The following is a 19,028-nucleotide window of genomic DNA, read 5'->3' as shown; positions in this document are numbered from 1 at the left end:
TGGCCGAGGCGGCGCGCTATGCTAATAACCTGACCCTCCAGGCACCTGCGGGACGCGCAGCCCGCGGGCCCAGGCGGACGCTGAGCGCCACCCGCGCGAGGGCACCATGCCGCGCTCCTTCCTCGTGAAGACGCACTCCAGCCACAGGGTCCCCAACTACGGGCAGCTGGAGACGCAGAGAGGTAGGGGCTGCTCGCTTCCCTGCCCCGCCCAGAGCTCGACTCCCGCGGGGCAAGAGGGGAGACGCCTCGTCCCCGCCCGCCCGCGCCCCCCGGGAGCCGGGACACCTGTCCCAGGTGGGAGGAGGGACCACGGAGCTGAAGGTAGGAAGGTGTCCCGCGGGCGCCTTGTGCACTCCAGGGACCTCGGCCTCGCGTCAGGCAGAGTGGGTGAGGATTCTCTGTCCACTTAGATAAGTTTCCAGGCCCCTAGTCACTCTGAGGCTCTTCGCTATGGCCTGGCATGTTCATCCTAGAAAAAGGACCCCAGGGCCATCTTCCTGGGACAAGATATTTGAGAGAGCCCCACAGATATTGCGGAGAGAGACGACGTGACCCCAGGCTGCTCTCCAAAGGCCCCCAGAGCATCCTGGCGTCGGTGGTGAGCAGAGGGAATGGGAAGAGTGACCCAGGGGGCCCTTGGTGCCAAGCCCCAGCTCGCCCAGTAGTTTGCTGGGCCCCCTCCAATGCCTCCTCACCTCTTCTGGGGGTCTCCTTCCTTCCCACCTCCCTTCACCCTAGAGAAGGTTGCCCAGGGTAGGTTGGACTAAGGGAGGACAGTCCTCACCCAGGTGGGGAAACGGGCGTCCAGCAACCAGGCCTGTGCACTCATCTCCACTCCCTTTAGGGTCAGAACACGTGGAGGTGCCAGGGCAAAGGCCTCTCCGGAGTGGTCAGAGCTGCCCCCAGCTCCATAGCTTCTTGGGGTGAAGACCCTCTGGGGTACTGCTGTCTCAGAGCGGGGTGGAGGGACATTGTGGAGACTAGAGCACAGAGTCGGTGCCCACTCAGGACTGGCAGCAGGGAGACAGTCCAGGCTGGGGGAGCGGGTGCTGTCACCAGTGGGCAGAGTCTAGGACTGGGATTCTCAACTTCACATTTAGAAATCCAGTTGAGTCACCACCAGCAATTTTATAAAATAAAAAAGAACAGAAACCATCAGAATACAATGCAGATGGTAAAGGAAACTTTTCTTTTGGATATACATGTATGACAGGACACATAATTCACATGGGTCGTGGCTTTACAGGCTGAAAAACCATTGTCTAGAGTCCAGTGTCACAGGCACCCCACTCATCTGTGCAGACCCCACAGTCGCCCAAGGCCCAGTGACTGATGGTCAGGGAGCAGCCTTGGGGCCACCAGTGTTCTGCTCCCTACCCCTCTCCCTCAGCCTTGAGCACCAGCTTCCTGAGGCCAAATGGCTGTGGTGACCCTCTTTCTGTCAGGCAGTTACCCTAGCATAGACCTGAGATGCTGGATTTGGGGTCCCCCATTCTGCACTTTTGGAGAAGGCAATGGCACCCCACTCCAGTACTCTTGCCTGGAAAATCCCATGGACGGAGGAGCCTGGTGGGCTGCCATCCATGGGGTCGCTAAGAGTCGGACACGACTGAGCGACTTCACTTTCACTTTTCACTTTCATGCATTGGAGAAGGAAATGGCGACCCACTCCAGTGTTCTTGCCTGGAGAATCCCAGGGACGGGGGAGCCTGGTGGGCTGCCGTCTATGGGGTCGCGCGGAGTCGGACACGACTGAAGCGACTTAGCAGCAGCAGCATTCTTCACTTTTCAATAAGTGCCCTTTTGGGCCTCCCCAGGAAACCCCTGAAGCCAGAAGGGAATTTAAAAGTCTATTCTCCCAGGAATCTGAGCTACAGGATGAATAAAACAATCTAGCTAACCCAGGATGTATGGGGAAACATTTAAAGTATTAGCAGAGGTACTCCTCTGTGGTCCAGTGGCTAAGACTCTGTGCTCCCAATGCATGGGGCCTGGGTTCAATCCCTGGTCAGGGAACTAGATCCCACATGCCACAACTAAGACCCAGCGCAGCCAAAGTAATTAATTAACTAAAAAGAAAAGTATTAACAGAAGCATGCAGTCACAAGCACCCAGCAGATGGCTGCCTCTCCCCTGCCCTCCCAGTGGGGTCAACACCGGCCCCCAGATAGGGTTTGGCTCCATGGTGGCACCTGGGGCCTGGGTAGTAGCTGAGCCTCAGAGACTTAAGGTGACTCTCTTCCTATACAAGGGCCCTTAGACTCTCTGGGCACCCCAGTGCTGTCTCCAGAAATTCCTTGGACTTCATCCCTTAGCTAGTCACTGTCCAGCCTCCACTTCTGGAAGGACAGGAAACTGGTGTGTTGATGTTATCACTGGGAAGACTGCAGTGGGAAACAGTGAAGTCAGGAGAGGGTGGAGAAAGGGAAAACTTCCTTCACTTATCCATTTCTCTGCATCCTCGTCAACACATCTAATTGCCTATTTTTAATTCTAGCCATCCTAGATGGGTATGATGTGGCACCTCACTATGGCTTTAACCTGCATCTCCCTGCAGGCTAAGGACACTGAGCATCTTTTCGGGTGCTTATTGGCTGTGTGTATGTCTTCCTTGGAAAAATGTCTATTCAGATTCTTTACCCATTTAAAAATTGGATTATTTGTTGTTTCATTGTTGAGTGCAAAGTTTCCCTATATATTCTTGACTCTAATTCCTTATCAGATATCTGATTTGCAAATATTTTCCCCATTCTATGGTCTGTCTTTCTCAACCCAGAGCAATAGTGCGGACACAGAAATGGGGCCAGAGATTTATTTTGACACATGAAATAAGAAATAGATTGAGAGCTGTTTGGAGATTTGATCTTGGGGAAGTGCAGAACTGAACTTGCCTAACTTGTTTACTCTGGGGGCTTCTGCCCCCTGGGTCAAGCATGAGGCATGCTGGCCCACAGCCTGAGGGAAGGCCAACCCAGAAGGCAGTAGACACCAGCTGGAACAACCTGTTTTGACCTGGGAGCATCTGCAGGAGGCTGTGTGCACCCATGTTGTGATGGGCAAGCGGGGTCGGAGGTGACTGGAGGCCAATTAGCTATTTTACATACATCGGCCTGCTGCCAAGTGCTGTGAATTAATGCTGTGTGGGAGCCCGCAGGACGGAGCTCTGAGCTGGCCCTGAGCTGGGGCAGGGGCTCAGAGACAGGGCCTGTCCTGCCCAGGGGGTCAGGGGGTCTCCCTTGGCCCCTGAGGGCTGCTCTGGGACCCTGTGAGATGTTTCTCTGTCCTTGTTTTTAAAGAGGAGCTGAGATTCCTGCTCTGACCCAGTGGCCCACACTTCTGTCTGGTGAGGACCTCCTTTGCACAGGGCTGCCGAAGGCCTGGTTGTGGGATTGGGCCAGGAAGGCGGGTTGGAGCACTCCCAGCACTGGGACTCAGACTTCACCGTGCCCTGTCTCCCTGCCCTGCTTCTAGATACCAGTGGTGCCTGTGCAGCCTGTGGGGGGCTGGTGGTGCCTTTCGTCCTCCCAGACAAGGCAGCCCCGTCCACATCTGGCGACCCTCCCCAGCCCTGGGACTTCACCTCCGTCGTTGCCCACGTCTCCCTGCCCCTCCCCACATTCCTGGGTAATGAGGAAGCTGGCAGGGCCTTGGGGCCAGGCCCCCTGGAAGTCAGCCTGGAGGACCCCCGGGCTGGCCGGGCCCCCAGCGCACCTCTCAGAGACAGCGTGAACCACCTCAACCTGCCCCCGCTGCTGGCTCTGCCCACGCGCTGGCCCTCGATCCTGAACGCAGATGGGGCCCAGGCTCCGGGCTGCTGCCTGCCGGGGGCCGAGCGGGCCCCCTGCAGCCCGGGGGGCTTCCCCTGCCACAGGCCCTTCCACGCGCCGGCCGCCCTGGCCGGGCATCAGCAGCTGCACTGCCACCTGCAGGCCCAGCGCTGCTTCACCTGCAAGTTCTGTGACAAGGAGTACGGCAGCCTGGGCGCCCTCAAGATGCACATCCGCACGCACACGCTGCCCTGCCTCTGCGCCATCTGCGGCAAGGCCTTCTCCAGGCCCTGGCTGCTCCAGGGCCACCTCCGGACCCACACAGGTAGACGCGGGCCCCCAAGGAGCTAGCTGGGGGCGGGGTGAGGCCTGGCTCTCAAAGCGGGAGGTGCAGGGAGAGGGGTGGTTTCATAAGCAAGAGGACAAATGCACACACTGCTTCTACTTCCTGGTGTCCTGAGGCTGCGGCTCAAAGGCCCACACCCCCAGGCTCACAGGTACCCGGGTTTAGGACACACAGGCATCCTTTTGGGGACATTCCTGTCTCCAGTATCAACTCATACACCTGGTGGGATGCACAGGGCGTCTGCAGGGGCTGACTTCTCACATTCCGTGGCCTTTCCAGATTCTGGAGGAGAAGGAAAGGAGAGGAGCCAGAAGGGCCTGGCTTGGGCAGGAGGACCCCAGGGGATCGCACAGTCTGTCTGAGGGACAGAGACGGGGGCTGGGAGTTACTCTGGAGCAAACCCATCGTTGGGTGAGAGGGTGGCCGCGGAGTGCCAAGTGCTGCAGAAGAGGGGCAGATGGGAGGGGAATGTGGGGCAGGGAGCCGCGTCTTAGTGGTAAACTAAACAGCCCAGAAAGACTGCAAGGGCCCAGCCTTGCCCTGCCCTCGGGGACTCTTCATCTCGAGTCCTGGGCTTTGTGAAGCACTTGGTGATTGAGAGACAGGCACGGAGAGGCAGCTCCGGGCCTTACAACACACACTTTCCATAACTGGACCCTCCCTTACACCTCGGTCACAGCCCTGTGAGTCGTACTGAATGAGGGACGGGAAGGAGGGTTTCATAGGAGCCTTTCTTCAGGCTGGAAATCCATCCGGTTTTCCCTGACCACTCACTGAGGATGTCCCCCTCCGGGCGCCCGATCACACCGTCAGGGGTCAGCGCCCTGTTCTGGGAACACAAGGGCCGGGCAGTGGGAACGTGATGCTCAGGGCCCTGCAGGACTCTCCACACAGGCAGAGCTGAACAGAGGACTCTCACTGACCTTCCTTTTACACCTGTTGGGTCGGCCTAACAGAAGGTCCCAGCAGAAGGACTCTGTCCAAATCCCCGCTTGCCCTGACTGGAGGCGGCCTGGAGGACACGGGTGCACTCCAGGGCCTGTATGCTGCCCGCGCATGGCCACTCTCAAGGCTTGGGGGGAGGTGGGGGTGGGCACAGCTGCCAGAAGGCTCGCAGCGCCTCTCCTGCCCAGGGCTGGTGGCAGGGGCCCTGGGGAGCTCCAGCAGAAGAGCCATCTCACCAAAGTCTGTGTTTTAGCTGCTGAGGTCTTGCCCAGGTTACTGGGCACGTGACCCCTCGGCTGAGGGCAGGCGTGGAGAGGACCCCCCCATCAGTTATCCGGAGGGAGGGGGCGATGGGGAGGAAGGCGTTGGAGTCCCTGTTGGGGGGCTGAGCGAGCCTCTGGATGGGGCAGTTATTCACTCACAAGGCGGGGGCTTCCCCCTCAGTGTTCTGACTGCTGCAAGTGGGTCCCTCACCGGTGTCCCCTCTGCTCCCCTAGGTGAGAAGCCCTACACCTGCCCTCACTGCAGCAGGGCCTTCGCTGACCGTTCCAACCTGCGGGCCCACCTACAGACACACTCGGACACAAAGAAGTATCGGTGTAAGCGCTGCGCCAAGACCTTCTCCCGCATGGCGCTCCTGGCGCGGCATGAGGAGGCTGGCTGCTGCGCCCCCTGAGAGGGGAGGGGTGTCCTTGAGGAGCCCGGCGCCCTCCCCTGCCCAGGTGAGGGGCTTCTCTCCAGGGAAGACGCTCATCCTGACTAGAACCTCCGTGCTCAGCCGACACAGGCAACCCCTGAGCGAGGCTGACAAAGCCGGGGCTACCCTGGGTGCCCTCCGCTCCTGACTGACAGATTGACCTGGGCCAAGCACATCCCTGGGGGCCACCCGCGGGCAGAGCTACCTCGAGGCTCACCTCCACCTGCCTGGGGGTGGGCCAAGCTGTTTCATGTCACGTGTGCACAGGCGCACACTCACGACACACATCCCCCTGCCTCCTCACTAGGCTGTCCTGAGGAGGGAGCAGCAGGAGGCCCCGAGGCGGGTGGATTCAGGGTGATAAAGAGCCTGCACTCCCGATGCGCTGGCCTCTGAGGCTCGCCCAGTCCCCCAGGTCCACGGAAGAGGCTGAGCTCTGACAGGCTGCTGCAGCTGCAGGGCACCTGGATGATCCGGGCTTCTGGCCAGAGTAGGGGAAACCGAGGGTCAAGGGCCTTGAGCTGTGCGGTCCTTCTGGGCTGGCAGCCCCAGGTGAGCAGGGCACCTTCCCTTGGAAGGACGTGGGGACAGTTCAACGCAGACGAGGGATGGGGTGAGGGTGTGAGAGAGCACCCGAGGCCGGCTGTCTGTGATGGGCGTTTATCTCCTCAAAGCCTAACTCAGAGGACAGTCCATGCTGTGCCTGCAGCATCTGTACTGACCACCACGGACACAGCTTCACTACAGTGCCCCCTGCCCGCGGCCCAAGCCCATCACTCAGCGTCCAGCCTCCTTCCTGCACGCGCCCTCCTGAGGCTGCAGCGCCCTCCTGAGGCTGCAGCACCCTCAAACCAGCGAACAGCCCATCTTTGATCCCACCCAGAACACAGCTTTCCAAGCTAACTCAGACGCTGAGACCCCATTTCCTTGTTATGGGCAGTCACCTGCTGGGCTGGCCCGGCTTCTTGGCAGCGTGTCTGAGTCGTCTGCACTGGACCCTGTGGGGTGGCGTTCAGGAACCAGGAAGGAAGCCTGAGTCTGGCAGAGATGGGTTGAGTCCTTGACACCAGGAGGGGACGCCTGTTCCACTCTGCAGGAGGGCTGGTCCTGGCCAAGGGACAGAGTTAGGCACCTCGGTCCCGCTTCCAGGGTGAAGTCACATGGCAAGTGGCAGAGGCCCCCGCTCTCAGCCTTGAGCCACTGGACCTGCTGACCCCCTTCCTGTGTCCTGTGTGACAGGACCACACCGTCCCCGGCTCTGCACACACAGACCCTGAGGGACACATCAGGGGGCCAACAGGCCCCAGGTGGCTGGTTTGATCCGGCCGTCAGAAGGGACCCGGGGACATGCCAGAGGAAACTGGACCTTGGGCTTCTTTGGACCGAGGGTGACCCTGATGAAACCACCCAGGAGAGCCCCTGATCCAGCCTGAACCAGACTGCATCTGCTGACAACACAGACCCTGAGGAGGAAGCCACACTCGCGTTCCCAGGCCCGCTGCCCCCCTCACAGGAGTCAGCCTCTCTCGAGGACAGATGGCAGGAACCGGACGTTTCCCTTGAAGGAAATGTGCCCTTTGCTGGGGTGGCCGTTACAAACCCACAGAGCGGGGCCCTCAGACCACAGAGAATGACTCCCCCACAAGCCTGGAGGCCGGAAGTCTGAGGCTGAGGTGCCCGCCAGGCTGGTCCCTTCTGGGGCCCCAGGCCTCTCTTAGCTCCTGTTTTGCTGGCTCCTCTGACATTCTGTGGCTCATGGAAGCATCACCCCCATCTCTGCCTCCATCTCCCCGCGTGTGTGTCTGTCTCTGTGTCCAGATCTCCCCTTTTTATAAGGACACCCGTCAGACTGGGCGAGGACCCACCCTGATGACCTCCTCTTGACAACATCCGCAAAGACCTGGTTTCCAAATGAGGCCACATTCGGAGGTTCCTTGGGGTCAGGACCTCAGTATATGAATGGGGGCACTGTTCACCCTGTAACAGCTGACGACAACATACATTTGCCCAGAGATGTCGGGTGGGTCCCTGTTCCCCTCAGGCACGAAGGGTCGAGGCGGCAGCCATCTCACAAGAAACACCTCGCCAAAGGCAGCATGAGCCCACCCCCACAGCCCCCTCTGGAGTTTGCTGGTGCCTGACCCCACCTCCTCTCCACTGTCCTGGTCAGGGCCCCACTGCGGGTAAGAAGGGGCCTCTGGCCTACAGGGACACCCCACCCCCACCCCGCACCGTCTCCTGAAGTGCCCAGGCCGCTGCTGGGTGGGGTGGGCACCCAGGGCTCGGGAGCCTCTGCTGGTTCCTGGCAAAGGCTGAGCTCCAACTGCACTTGTGTTTGTGTCCGACCACCGCGCTGGACGGCTTTTTTAAAATGGCATCCAGATGCCTGAAGGAAGCTATATTGTAAATTGTGTTCTATTTCTGAGCACCAATATCTAAATGAAGCCGATGCACCTGTTGGGGATGGAGGAAGGGAATTTCACAAGCCTAAAATAAAGTCCCATGTTTGCCCTTCTGTGCTGGCCCATGGAAAATGCTCTTATATTTATATCTGGGCTGGCGGAGGGTGGGTTGGCAGGCAGGGTGAAGACAGGCCCGGGCACCTGCCAGGGAGCCAACGTGGAATGAATGGGGGAGACATTCCCCTCCGAGCAGGGTGGCCGCAGTCAGCACACCGCGTCCCTGCCATGGGGCCACGTCCCCGCTGGCCACTCAGGCCTCACAGCTTCCCACCTCTCTGTTCCTCGTGGTTCTGCCTAGTCAGCAGCAGCACTGACCCAGGACACTCGCTTAGTGTTCGGGTTTCTGGAGCCCACTCCCAACACCCACGGGTGGGGATCAAGAAGGGGTCCAACCCTCACTCACATTTGACCCCACGTGAGGTATGGCACTGCTATCTGGGTCTCCTGCCCTGCAACTACAGGCTTTCTTTTCTCTACCCAGATTTTTATGTGTCACACTTTCTCTTTTCTCCCGTCGGAAGGCCTTTTGATCACACTGCTCCACGCATACTGTCAGTGCCTCTCTCCAGGGCAAGAGACTGGGTTGGGGGACAGGAGCCCCAGGACCTGAGGAATAGGAAGCAGGTGTTTCGGAGGCAGTGGGCTAAGTCTGGGCAAAAGCAGGAGCCTAAGAAATCCGCAGGATTCTGGACAAGAGAATTGGGGTGGGGGCGGCATCTGCACCATATGAAAAGTGCTCCCGGGAGGCGCGTGAGGGGCGGCAGACAAAAAACCCCTGGGGCCGCCTTCTGACTGGGACGCTCGCGCCCGGCTTATGGCTCAGATCCCAGGACAGGTGTGGGAGGGATGCCCGGCCTCCTGGGGGCCCAGCTGCCCCCCACTCCCTGTTGAGACCTCTCTCCTGAATCTGTAGACGCACTAGGGAGCCCAGAGGCTTCCATAAATATCGGGTTGGCCCAGAATATTCCGGGGGTTCTCTGGAAGTTTGAAAATAGCCCACTGGTTACTATCTATACTCAGAGAGCCCACTCCTGGCCTCCACTTGGTGGCTAAGTATAGCTCCCTGGCAAAGTTCAGTGGAACAAAAGTTTCCAGCCTCCATCACCTTGCAGATGGTGGAGCATTCCAGGGAGAGCACCATGGCAGCCAAAACCGAGAGGTGCTAGGGAGAGGCTGGGACCTGGGCGCGGCGGGCAGCACCCCCTCTACAAGTCGGGGGTCTGCAGGCCTCTGCCGGCAAACACAGAGTCCTTGCCAGGTGAGCAGTGAGGCATGCTGGCTCCAGCCTCGTGGCTCTGCTGAGCTTCACTCTACTGCGACGCCTCGGTGTCTGCGAGAAAGTAGGTGAGCTTCTGCTGCAGAACTCAAGAGGGGCCAGGGGGACATGGCAGCCAAGGAGACAGGAGACGCCAAAAACACAACACAACTGCTCATTCTAGGGAGACCCTCCACCCTTAACCTCTCCCGGATGCTCTGTCCATTCTTGACCACCAAGTTCCAGCTCCAGTGTACCTCTCCTCCCAGCTGCCTCCGCCTGGCCCATTGAGCTGCTGGAGAGGTGGTCTGGCAGCTGCCCAAGCATCCATCCCCAGGTGCCCGCAGAGCACTGGGCAGAGCTGGAGGACAGGAGGGCAGAGGGCAAGAGTGGAGGGGGCTCCCACCAGGGTCCATCCTTGGGTATCATGTAGAACAGATGACGGTCCTCCCGTGGGTCAGTCAGAGCCTCCGACTGGGTTTCACAGCCCGCTCTCCCCAGGATGACCCCTCCCACGCCTCCGCCCCTCAGGGCTGCTCTTTTGTCCCCCATAAGGATGGCCTGCAACTAGTGCTCAGGAAGATGCAGAATCACTTCAGTTCTTGCTTGCAGCTCAAACACCTGCCACCTGTCCTCCCCTTGGGAACAGGTCTGGGGCCCAGGACACAGTCACACCTGTGCTTCAGAAATGGGAGGCTGCAGGAAGGCGGGTCATAGAGCCCAGGGGCTCTTCTGTGAGCGCTGCAGGGCAGCCTCTGAGATGTAGCGGCTTGGGACCAGTCAGAAAGAGCCCGAGACTGAGGACAGTCAGGTGACCCCGCTGGCATTGGGGAGGCACGGCCAGCTAGCCGCTCAGCTCTGGTCACCTCAGGGGTCATCTACCTCCTTCTCTTGCAGAACTTAACCCACACTCCTACACCAGCAGTTCTTCAGGTGGTCAGCAGACCAGGGGCTGCGCTGGGGGGGGCTGGTTACGGCCACCACACCCATGGACAGTGCAGAAGCTGGGGGGCCGCACTGCCAGAGGCTCCACACACACCAGGGCACCACAGTTCACCACCACCTACCCACACAAAGCACATCAGCTTCAGGACATCTTCAGTCCCTGAGTCCTGGTCCCTCTGAGCTTCTGAGTGAAGAACTACACTTGCCAGTGACAAGCATTTGTGCTTTCGAGAAAAAAATGGCAATTTTGGAAACGTCTGTCTTCCCTAGAAGCTTGGCAGTTTCCCAAGTTTAAGGACTTTTCGGATGAGAGTTTTTGATACTATAAAATGAAACTCGTCGGCATTTGGAAGCTCTGCTTAGTCAGTGAAGCAGTATTTTCCAAATGACCAATGTAGATGCCACAAAGCCCTGCCTGCACCAAAGACAAAGCAGCAGACAGACGAGCAGCGCACAGGAAGCTCACTGCCCAGTGCCAGGATCAGAGTGCACCTGGAGGAGATCTCGTCCTTTCCAACCAGAGCAGTGTTGTCTAAAAGCGGTTACAGTACAGCCCACCCATCAGGCAGAGTGTTACAAGGAGGATGTTCATGGGGCCAAAGGCGGAGATGTGCAGAAACGCCAAACACTGCCACTCTTCTCATTACAGCTTTGTCTCAGAAAATAGCTATTGTTCACAAAATGTTAAGGTGTGATGAGTTTATTGTGATTTTTTTAATAAATAAACAAAATCTTTAAGAAACTTAGCACCTTTAACTTCTGAAGCAGGTAAAAATAAATAGGAGTCCCCCCACACACACATTCACTCTTTGGGGTCCTCAATCGTCTGTGAGGGTGTGAGGGTCCCTGAGATGCACAGCGTGGCAACCCCTGTCCCTTGTGTGACCCTGACATGTGAACGTGAGCTCTTGGGGCTGGAGCAGCAGGTGGGCAGCCCCAGGAAGAGCTGGGCGGTGGGCCCATCGCTCCAGGGGAGACACTGGCTGGTCACGTGGGGGTGACTCTGCCTAGATGCTTTCTGCTTTATTCACTGACTCTGGGAACAACTCTGAGGCCATGTGACTTCCTCACCCCTGTATTCACCTTCCTGACCCCACAGTCACCCAATTCCACCTCCCAAGCCTTTCTCAGACCAGCATCTTCACCTCAACCCTCATAGCCTGCACCACAGTCCACATTCTCGTAATTTCTCAGGCTGACAGCGGAAGAATCTTCCTGGCCCCCAGGTCCATCTTGCATCCATCTTCCACCCTGCACGCCGGTGCAGCTCCACCACCCACTCACCCAGCGCTGCTCCAACCTCAGATGGGCTGTCTATCTGTCCTGCAGCCTCAGATGGGCTGTCTATCTGTCCTGCAGCCTTGAGTTCAAGCCTGACATCCTCAGCAGCACATATGAAGCCACTCTCCCCCATGACCTCTGCCGCGCAGTGGCAGCCTGCATATCCATGCCTGACCTCCACCAGATCCTGGACAGACACCTGAAAACCATCAAGAGAAGGAGGGAATAAACGGAACAAGGCGATCTCGACGTAACCAGACTTTCCTCCCCTTTTAATCCAGATATCAGGGCTTTTCCCAGCCTTGGAGAGGGGTCTGCTCTCTTTAGCACAAATGAAATACCATCATCAGCCCCAGGAGGCCTGCAAAGCAGTCTCCTGGTTTATCCAGGCCACAGGAATCAAGCCCCAGATCTATTTACAGGGGTGGCTGGGGTGCTGGAGCACACGTGCGGGCGTCTGAAAGCAGGTGAGCTGGGTGCACGTGTTCCTGGATGAGGGGAATAGTTTCCACAGTCGGTGGCTCTGGCGGGAAGGCAGGAGTGTGGGCAGATGCCAGCTGCAGGTCCCGGCTGGCCAGGCGTCCCCACCTCGTGCATACAGTACGTGATGCCATGTCTGGAGCTCTTGCTTGGGGGAGCTGGAAGTGACGGACTCCGTGTAACTTACTCCTGATTTAACCAAATTAACAGTTTTTCTGAAGAGCGACTGGACTTACCTGAGAGCTCCTTTGGGGACGAAGAGTGACCAGCAGTTACTGCAGATGCACGTGGCGCGGCACTGACATGACCTCTCTCGTGTTTTTATCCCCTATAAGGGAGGGTGCTGGCACAGAGAGCCTGAAGCAGCTTTCCCAGAGTCACACAGCAGGCCTGTGGCAGAACTGGGATTTCCAGCTCCAGGGTCCTGGCTCCTAAACCACACTGCTCTTCAGTAAGCAATTTTGAATTTCCTTTTACTTGGAAATCAGAAATAACACACTAGATCAGAACGGCAGATACTGTTTTTAACCCGGGGCCACGGCGTGGGGTGAGATGGTCTTAAGGGGCTGGGAGGATGTGCAGGGAGGGGAGCTCTGGAAGCCATGTGGGCAGGGACCCTCATGCCTGGCTGAGGGAGGAGGAAGGGCTTGCAGATGGAAGCAGGCCGGAAGGAAGCCACTCAGAGCTGACCAGAGTTTGGGAAACAAGACAGAGAGGCAGAGGAAAAAGAGGAGAGGGAGGTCGGAGTGATGGGTCCGTGTGTGCGTGTGTGTGTGTATGTGCGTGTGTGTTAGTCACTCAGTCGTATCTGACTCTTTTCAGCCCCATGAACTGTAGCCCACTAGGCTTCTCTGTCCATGGAATTCTCCAGGCAAGAACACTGGAGTGGATTGCCATTCTCTTCTCCAGAGGATTTTCCTGATCCAGGGATCCAACCCTGGTTTCCTGCATTGCAGGCAGATTCTTTAGCGTTTGAGCTACAGGGAAGTCGTAATTCACAGGAACACTTTGTAATTAAAAAGGGTGATGGGTCCATAGAAGAGCTTGAAAAGATTCTGAGTCAGGTGACTGTGGGCTGCTCACAGCGGGCATGGGGCTAAAGGGGACGCAAGGAAGCAGCCCGCGGTACGGTGCGCACAACGGGGCCTGCCTGTAGACATGGTCAGCCCTCGGCTCTGGGCCACTCCACCCAGAGCCTTTCCTCTGGATGGGAATGTCCCCAGGGACTCACAGAAAGACCCAAAGCTGAGCACAGAACGTGATCGGGGATGATTATGTTTGCAAGCAGGGTCAGTGAGCCATGGCCCAGAGACCAAACCCAGCTCTTCCCACCTACTTCTGGACAGCCCATGAGCTGAGGATGGTTGTGTCCGAAAAAAGCAGAAGACACAGCAGCATTATTCACAGTGGTTAACAGGTGGATGAATAAAGCATGGTCCATCCGTACAAAGGGACATTCCTTAGCAATAAAACGGGAGGAAATCGTGACACACACCACATGGGGGTGTCCCAAGGACATGATGCTCAGTGACATAAACCAGAAACAAAAAGGCATGTGCTGTACAATTCCACTGACACAGGGACCTAAAGGAGTCACAGTCACAGAGACAGCAAGTAGATGGTGGCTGTAGGGGGCTGCGGAAGGAGGGGTGGGGGTAGGGAGGGGCTTAGTGGGAAGAGAGTCTCAGCTTGAGAAGGTGAGGGAGTTCTGGAAGCAGACGGAAGTGATGGCCATACCACAACGTGAATGCTCCTAAAGCATCTGAACTGTACACTTAAAAATGGTTACAATGGAAATTTTTAAAAATTCTGTTAAAAAAAGAAGTACCAAACAATCAAAAGATTTTGTGGCCAGGAAATATTCTAAGTGTCATGCCTCCGTGTCTCTGTCATGACCCATGGAGACCTGCTTGCTGTGCGGGCACAGAGTACAAGTCCTGGGTCTTTAGAGATCACCAAGTTCAAGGCCTTAATCCCCAAGGCCAAGATACTAAGTCCTGAGGAGTTTAGGAGATAATGAAAAGGACAAGAAAATGAGATGGGGGGGAGGTGAAGTCTGGGGCTCTGGGCCCTTCTCACTCTGAACAGGTGCTCCCAACCAGTGCACAGGAGGGTTTGGCCGCCTGCTGGCTCCCAGCTCGGCCTGAGGAAGAGATGGACTTCCTCCTGGAGGGATGGCGCGCTCCTGTTCAGTCCGCTCCCCTCTGCCTGCGTCCCCAGAACGTCCCTCCCACCTTTCGCTGGCACACCGCCCCGCCTGCGTCACTCCTTGGTGCCCCGGCCACCTCAGCTCCCACTGCCGACTCCTCTTACATACTCACCGCAGCCCATGCTGTGGGCCTCACCCGAGTTACCGCACGGTGGAGTCTCCTGCACCTCTGCACCGCCTCCTCTTCTGTAAGTGTCAGATTGCCCCCGCCCCCACGGTCATCTCCCAGGAGAGAAGACTCCTTCCCTTATTGTCTCTCACTGCCACGCTCTGTGATGTTTCACCCCCAGATTCCAAAAAAAACCTCGCTGCTGAGCGTCTCCAGGGTGGACTGAATTGAAATGAAAGGGCAATAAAGAAAACTCTACACATCATCTTTTCAAGTCACCTCCTGTCCATTAAGTCCCTGGAGGGAGAATTGCTCTGCTGTAGGAAACACTTCTCCGTGGCTTGCAAAGTTATGTACACACGGGGTTGGTCTGACTGCAGAGCCCCTGTGTGTCCTGGGCTCTTTGTTACTCATGGTGTGGCCCTCGACCAGCAAGCTTCTGCCCTGAACACCCGGAACACTGGCTACATAGGCAGTCTTCCAGACCTCCTGACTCAGAATCAGCATTTCAACACGCTCCCTGGGTGACCGGTATTCACACTAATGTTTGGGCAACGCCACACCACGCGCTGGCTTAGCAACACTGAGAAATCACTGCAAATGAAAGGAAATCTGGGAATGCACATCAAAACCACAAGGAGACATGGCTTCACACCTCACGGCCGTTAGGGAGTCTGCGCAAAAAAGGAAGGAAGGGAAAGAACAAGTGTCAGTGAGGACACAGGAAATGGAAGCTGGGGACTTTGGTGGGGAGGTAACATGGGGCAGCAGCGTGGAAAAAAACTGGAGGTTCCTCAGAAAATTAAACACAGAACTACCGCATGACTCAGAAACTCTACCTCTGGGTGTGTACCCCAAAGAACCAAATAAGAGGAACTATAACAAGAGACAGTGGACACCCACGTTCACAGCAGCGCTACTCGCCAACAGCCAAGGGGTGGAAGCAACACAAATACCCACAACAGATGACTGGATAAACAACATGTGGTCCATCCATACAATGGAATATTACTCAGCCTTAAAAAGCAGGGAAGTTCTGGCATCTGCTACAACATGGATGAACCTTGAGGACATTATACGCAGTGAAATAAGCCAGACACAGGATTCCACTTACATGGGTCCCTGGTGCAGACAGATTCAGACACAGAGAGTAGAAGAGTAGCTGCCAGGGGCTGGAGGAGGAGATTCACACTCAGTTTACTGAGCATAGAGTCTCAGTTTGGGAAGAGGAAAAAGTTCTGGAGACGGACCTGGGGATGACTGCACATCGATGTCAGTGCACTTACTGCCACTGAACTGCACACTTGAAAATGGTTAAGGACTTCCCTGGTGGGTCCAGGGGTAGGACTCTGTGCTCTCAAGGCAGGGGACTTGGGTTCAATCCCTGGTCAGGGAACTAGATCCCACATGTTGCAACTAAGACCCAGTGCAGCCAAATTTTTTTTTTAAAGGAAAAGGTTAAGAAGGTAAATTTCATGTTATATATTTTACATTTAAAAAATGCTTTGAAATAAGACAGGAAGTCTGAAGAAGGCTGTGAGAAATGCTCCAGGCTCTGTTCTTGTCCTGCAGCCTTGACACTTCAGGCTGACTCCCTGAGGTGTCAAGGCACCTACCACATCACCATGAAATACATTTTAATGGAGCAAATCAGAACACGTGACCATCTGTAAAAGCTTCTGTCCTTTGGTTTATCACTCCCACTATGGCAGAACAGGCATTAACCCACATCTAGTTAACAAAAAGCCCCAGAAATAGAGGCCCTGTGATGAGCTTATCTTCTACATGCTTGAAGGCTGACTGTTCGGAAGAGCAAGGGCTGATGGTGTCAACCTGGGGTCTATGCCCAGCCCTCTTTCAGGGGGCTTGTTTGTTCAAGGTTCCCCACTACACAAATGCACAGTCAGGCACTTAATACCTATATGTTCAACTGTGAACATGGTTCACACGATCATAACACTGAGAACATTACCTGTATGGGGGAGGATGGATTGTGGCGGGGATAGAAAACAATTCCTCATTTCTGCTTGGTGACAATCAAAAGATGCCATCAAAAATGATAATAAAGGAAGGAGAAAAAGAAAGAAGGAAACAAGTAGGCTGTTTAGAAACATGGAGGAAGGGGCTTCCCTGTGGTTGAGAATCTGTTTGTCAATGCAGGGGATGCGTGTTCAATCGCTGGTCCAAGAAGATCCCACATGCCACGGGGCAACTAAGCCCATGTGCCACAACTACTGAGCTGGCACTCTAGGGCCCATGCTTCACAAGAGAAGCCACAGCAATGAGAAGCCCATGCACCGCAACTGGACAGCAGCCCTCGCCAGATGCAACTAGAGAAAGCCCACATGCAGCAATGAAGACCCAGTGCAGCCAGAACAATCAATTAAGAAAGAAAAGTAACACGGAGGAAAATAACAGATGTAAAAGTGGCTGCCTTTGGACTTCCCTGGCAGTCCAGTGCAGGAGGACACAGTGTCCCTTCCATCCCTGGTCTGGGAAGATCCCACCATGGGGCAACTAGATCCGTGCTCCGCAACAAGAGAAGCCACCAAAATAAGAAGCCTGCACACCGCGACCAAGAGTGGCCCCTGCTCGCCGCAACTAGAGAAAGCCTGCGCCCAGCAATGGAGACCCAGTGCAGCCAAAATAAGTTAAAAAATAAAGTGGCTGCCGAACCTGGGGTTAAGCATAGAAGAGTGTCTGGTAATTCTCTCTTTAAATCAAGTACATATAATACTGTCTTTGTCTTAGTTTGTTCAGGACGCTGTAACAAACAATACCACAGACTTGGGGCCTTAAACAACCACCTCTGAGTTCTCACAGTTTGGAAACTGGAAGTATGAGAGATCAAGGTGCTGGCAGGCTTGGTGTCTGACGAGAGCCCCTTCCTGGATCATGATGGTACCCTCACCTGGAGAAAGGGTGAGGAACTCTGTGGGATCTGTTATGAGGGCCCCACCCCCATAACCTCATCACTCCCAGAGGCCCCCTCCTAACGCCATCATACTGGGGGTTAGGTTTCAACATATGAACGTGGGGTGACACATTTCACTCTATAGTCAATACTTAAATTATAAACAATAAAATGAAGTCCCCCAGGTGAAGTCCCCCAGAGTGGGACACCTGGCACAGTACTTGATGCAAAACAGATGGCATCATGAACGTGTGAGAGGTCCCTTCATCACTGCCACACACTGTACAAATCACTGATATTCATAGGCGACCTTGCTTCTATAGTTCAGAGAATACACTGTGACCACTGTCCAGAGAAATGCACCAACGGCTCTTCAAAGGAAGTTTTAATGGGTCTGCATGAAACAAAACAGTGATTCCAAGAAAAATGTAACAACCATCAGAAACACAACTGAAAACAGTGAGATACCATTTTTCACCAGTCAGGTTGACGGGGAGCTGCTGTGCTGGGGAACGTTCCAGATCCCTTACTTTGGCGGCTGGGATCAATGGAACTTCCAGAGGGAACTTGCCAAGAGCTATCAGCTTTACTTCAGGTACATCCTGCTAGGGCCAGCAATTCCAATTTCAGGGATTTATCCTAAAAAAGGACTCAACACTTGCACAAGAAAGCTGCTTGTGTCCAAAAACTGATAAGAACTTCATTGTCAACCAACAGGGGACCAGTTGGACAAGTTATGGCAAATGGAGATCTTCAGGATGGTCTCCAAAAAACACCTAATCAGAAGAAAGCTATTTGCTATACTTGTAGGAACAGAACTGGGGCGGGGGTGGGGGGTGGGGGGGTGGGTGCGGGCTGCGCTCCTATCTTCACTGAAAACCGAATCATTTTAAAGCCAAAAATAAATTCTTACAAACGGAAGGGGGAAACTGGGAGTTGTTGTGTAAGGAATAGAATTTGACCTTAGGAAAACGAAAAAGTTCTAGAGTTGGAGAGTGGTGATGGTTGCCCAACAATGTGAAGGTATTTAATGCCACAGAATTGCAAGCTTCAAAGTGGTTAAAATGGTACGTTTTACACCAATAAGAGTCATTATAAATGTGGCAACCCACTTCAAAAGGGAAGCCTGGCGTGCTGCAGTCCATGGGGTCGCAGAGAGTCGGACACGACTGAGCGACTGAACTTTAACCCTGAAAAGAGAATCCCGGCTGGTACGGAGCTTTAAAAGACGGGGGTAGGGCTGGAAAGTACCTATTCCGAAGAAGTTCCTCCCTTAGCAGCCCCTCACCCAGGAACTGGTTGGTGAGGGGGTGGGGAGCCTGTGGGAACCCCGGGCAGCCGGGCTGAGGAAAACTCGGGCGACGGAATCTCAGGGCGGCCGGGTGAGGGGAATTTCGGGCGGCTCGGTGAGGGAAACCCAGGGCGGCGAGGCGTGAGGGACCTCGGGAGGCGGAGCGCATGTCTTACGGCGCTGACAGCGTCATTCACCCAGAGTCTTCACCTGGAAACCTCCGCGCAGATTGGGGAACGGCACCGCCAGGCGCCTGCGCAGAGCTCGCGCCTGCGCGGACTTCGCGTGAGTGTGCGGGGCGGGGGGCGGAGGCGAACCAATCCCT

The 19,028-nt window shown here is 55.7% G+C and overlaps 1 protein-coding gene and 1 long non-coding RNA gene across 3 annotated transcripts; one reads left to right on the top strand and one right to left on the bottom strand.

Annotated features, from left to right (window-relative positions):
• The first annotated feature begins 53 nt into the window (after positions 1-53).
• SNAI3 (snail family transcriptional repressor 3) lies at positions 54-8,272 on the top strand. 2 transcript variants are annotated; one of them, XM_019980138.2, is made up of 4 exons: positions 54-182; positions 3,474-4,094; positions 5,558-5,782; positions 6,432-8,272. In XM_019980138.2, exons 1-3 carry the CDS (start codon positions 107-109, stop codon positions 5,734-5,736), a joined length of 876 nt encoding a protein of 291 aa, XP_019835697.2. In that variant the 5' UTR covers positions 54-106; the 3' UTR covers positions 5,737-5,782; positions 6,432-8,272. The 2 variants fall into 2 exon arrangements, with proteins under 2 accessions (XP_019835697.2, XP_019835696.2); XM_019980137.2 differs by having other exon boundaries at positions 5,558-8,272.
• Positions 8,273-11,945: 3,673 nt separating this feature from the next.
• LOC139177057 (uncharacterized) lies at positions 11,946-18,224 on the bottom strand. The gene is made up of 2 exons (XR_011561445.1): positions 12,417-18,224; positions 11,946-12,338 (listed from the first exon to the last, which is right to left on the bottom strand). It is a non-coding gene; the product is annotated as an uncharacterized lncRNA (long non-coding RNA).
• Between the last annotated feature and the right edge of the window lie 804 nt (positions 18,225-19,028).

Source organism: Bos indicus, chromosome 18 (genome assembly GCF_029378745.1).
Source record: "Bos indicus isolate NIAB-ARS_2022 breed Sahiwal x Tharparkar chromosome 18, NIAB-ARS_B.indTharparkar_mat_pri_1.0, whole genome shotgun sequence".
NCBI classification, from domain to species: Eukaryota; Metazoa; Chordata; class Mammalia; order Artiodactyla; family Bovidae; genus Bos; species Bos indicus.
Note: the sequence above shows the minus strand (reverse complement) of the source record. Positions and strands in the feature narration are given on the sequence as shown.

What these genes read in the sequence shown, in the direction of transcription:
- SNAI3 (XM_019980138.2), top strand. Translation starts at nt 107, where the DNA reads ATGCCGCGCTCCTTCCTCGTGAAGACGCACTCCAGCCACAGGGTCCCC. An exon ending in GCAGCTGGAGACGCAGAGAG is followed by an intron (nt 183 to 3,473) that starts GTAGGGGCTGCT and finishes CCCTGCTTCTAG; the next exon opens with ATACCAGTGGTGCCTGTGCA. An exon ending in CCACCTCCGGACCCACACAG is followed by an intron (nt 4,095 to 5,557) that starts GTAGACGCGGGC and finishes CTGCTCCCCTAG; the next exon opens with GTGAGAAGCCCTACACCTGC.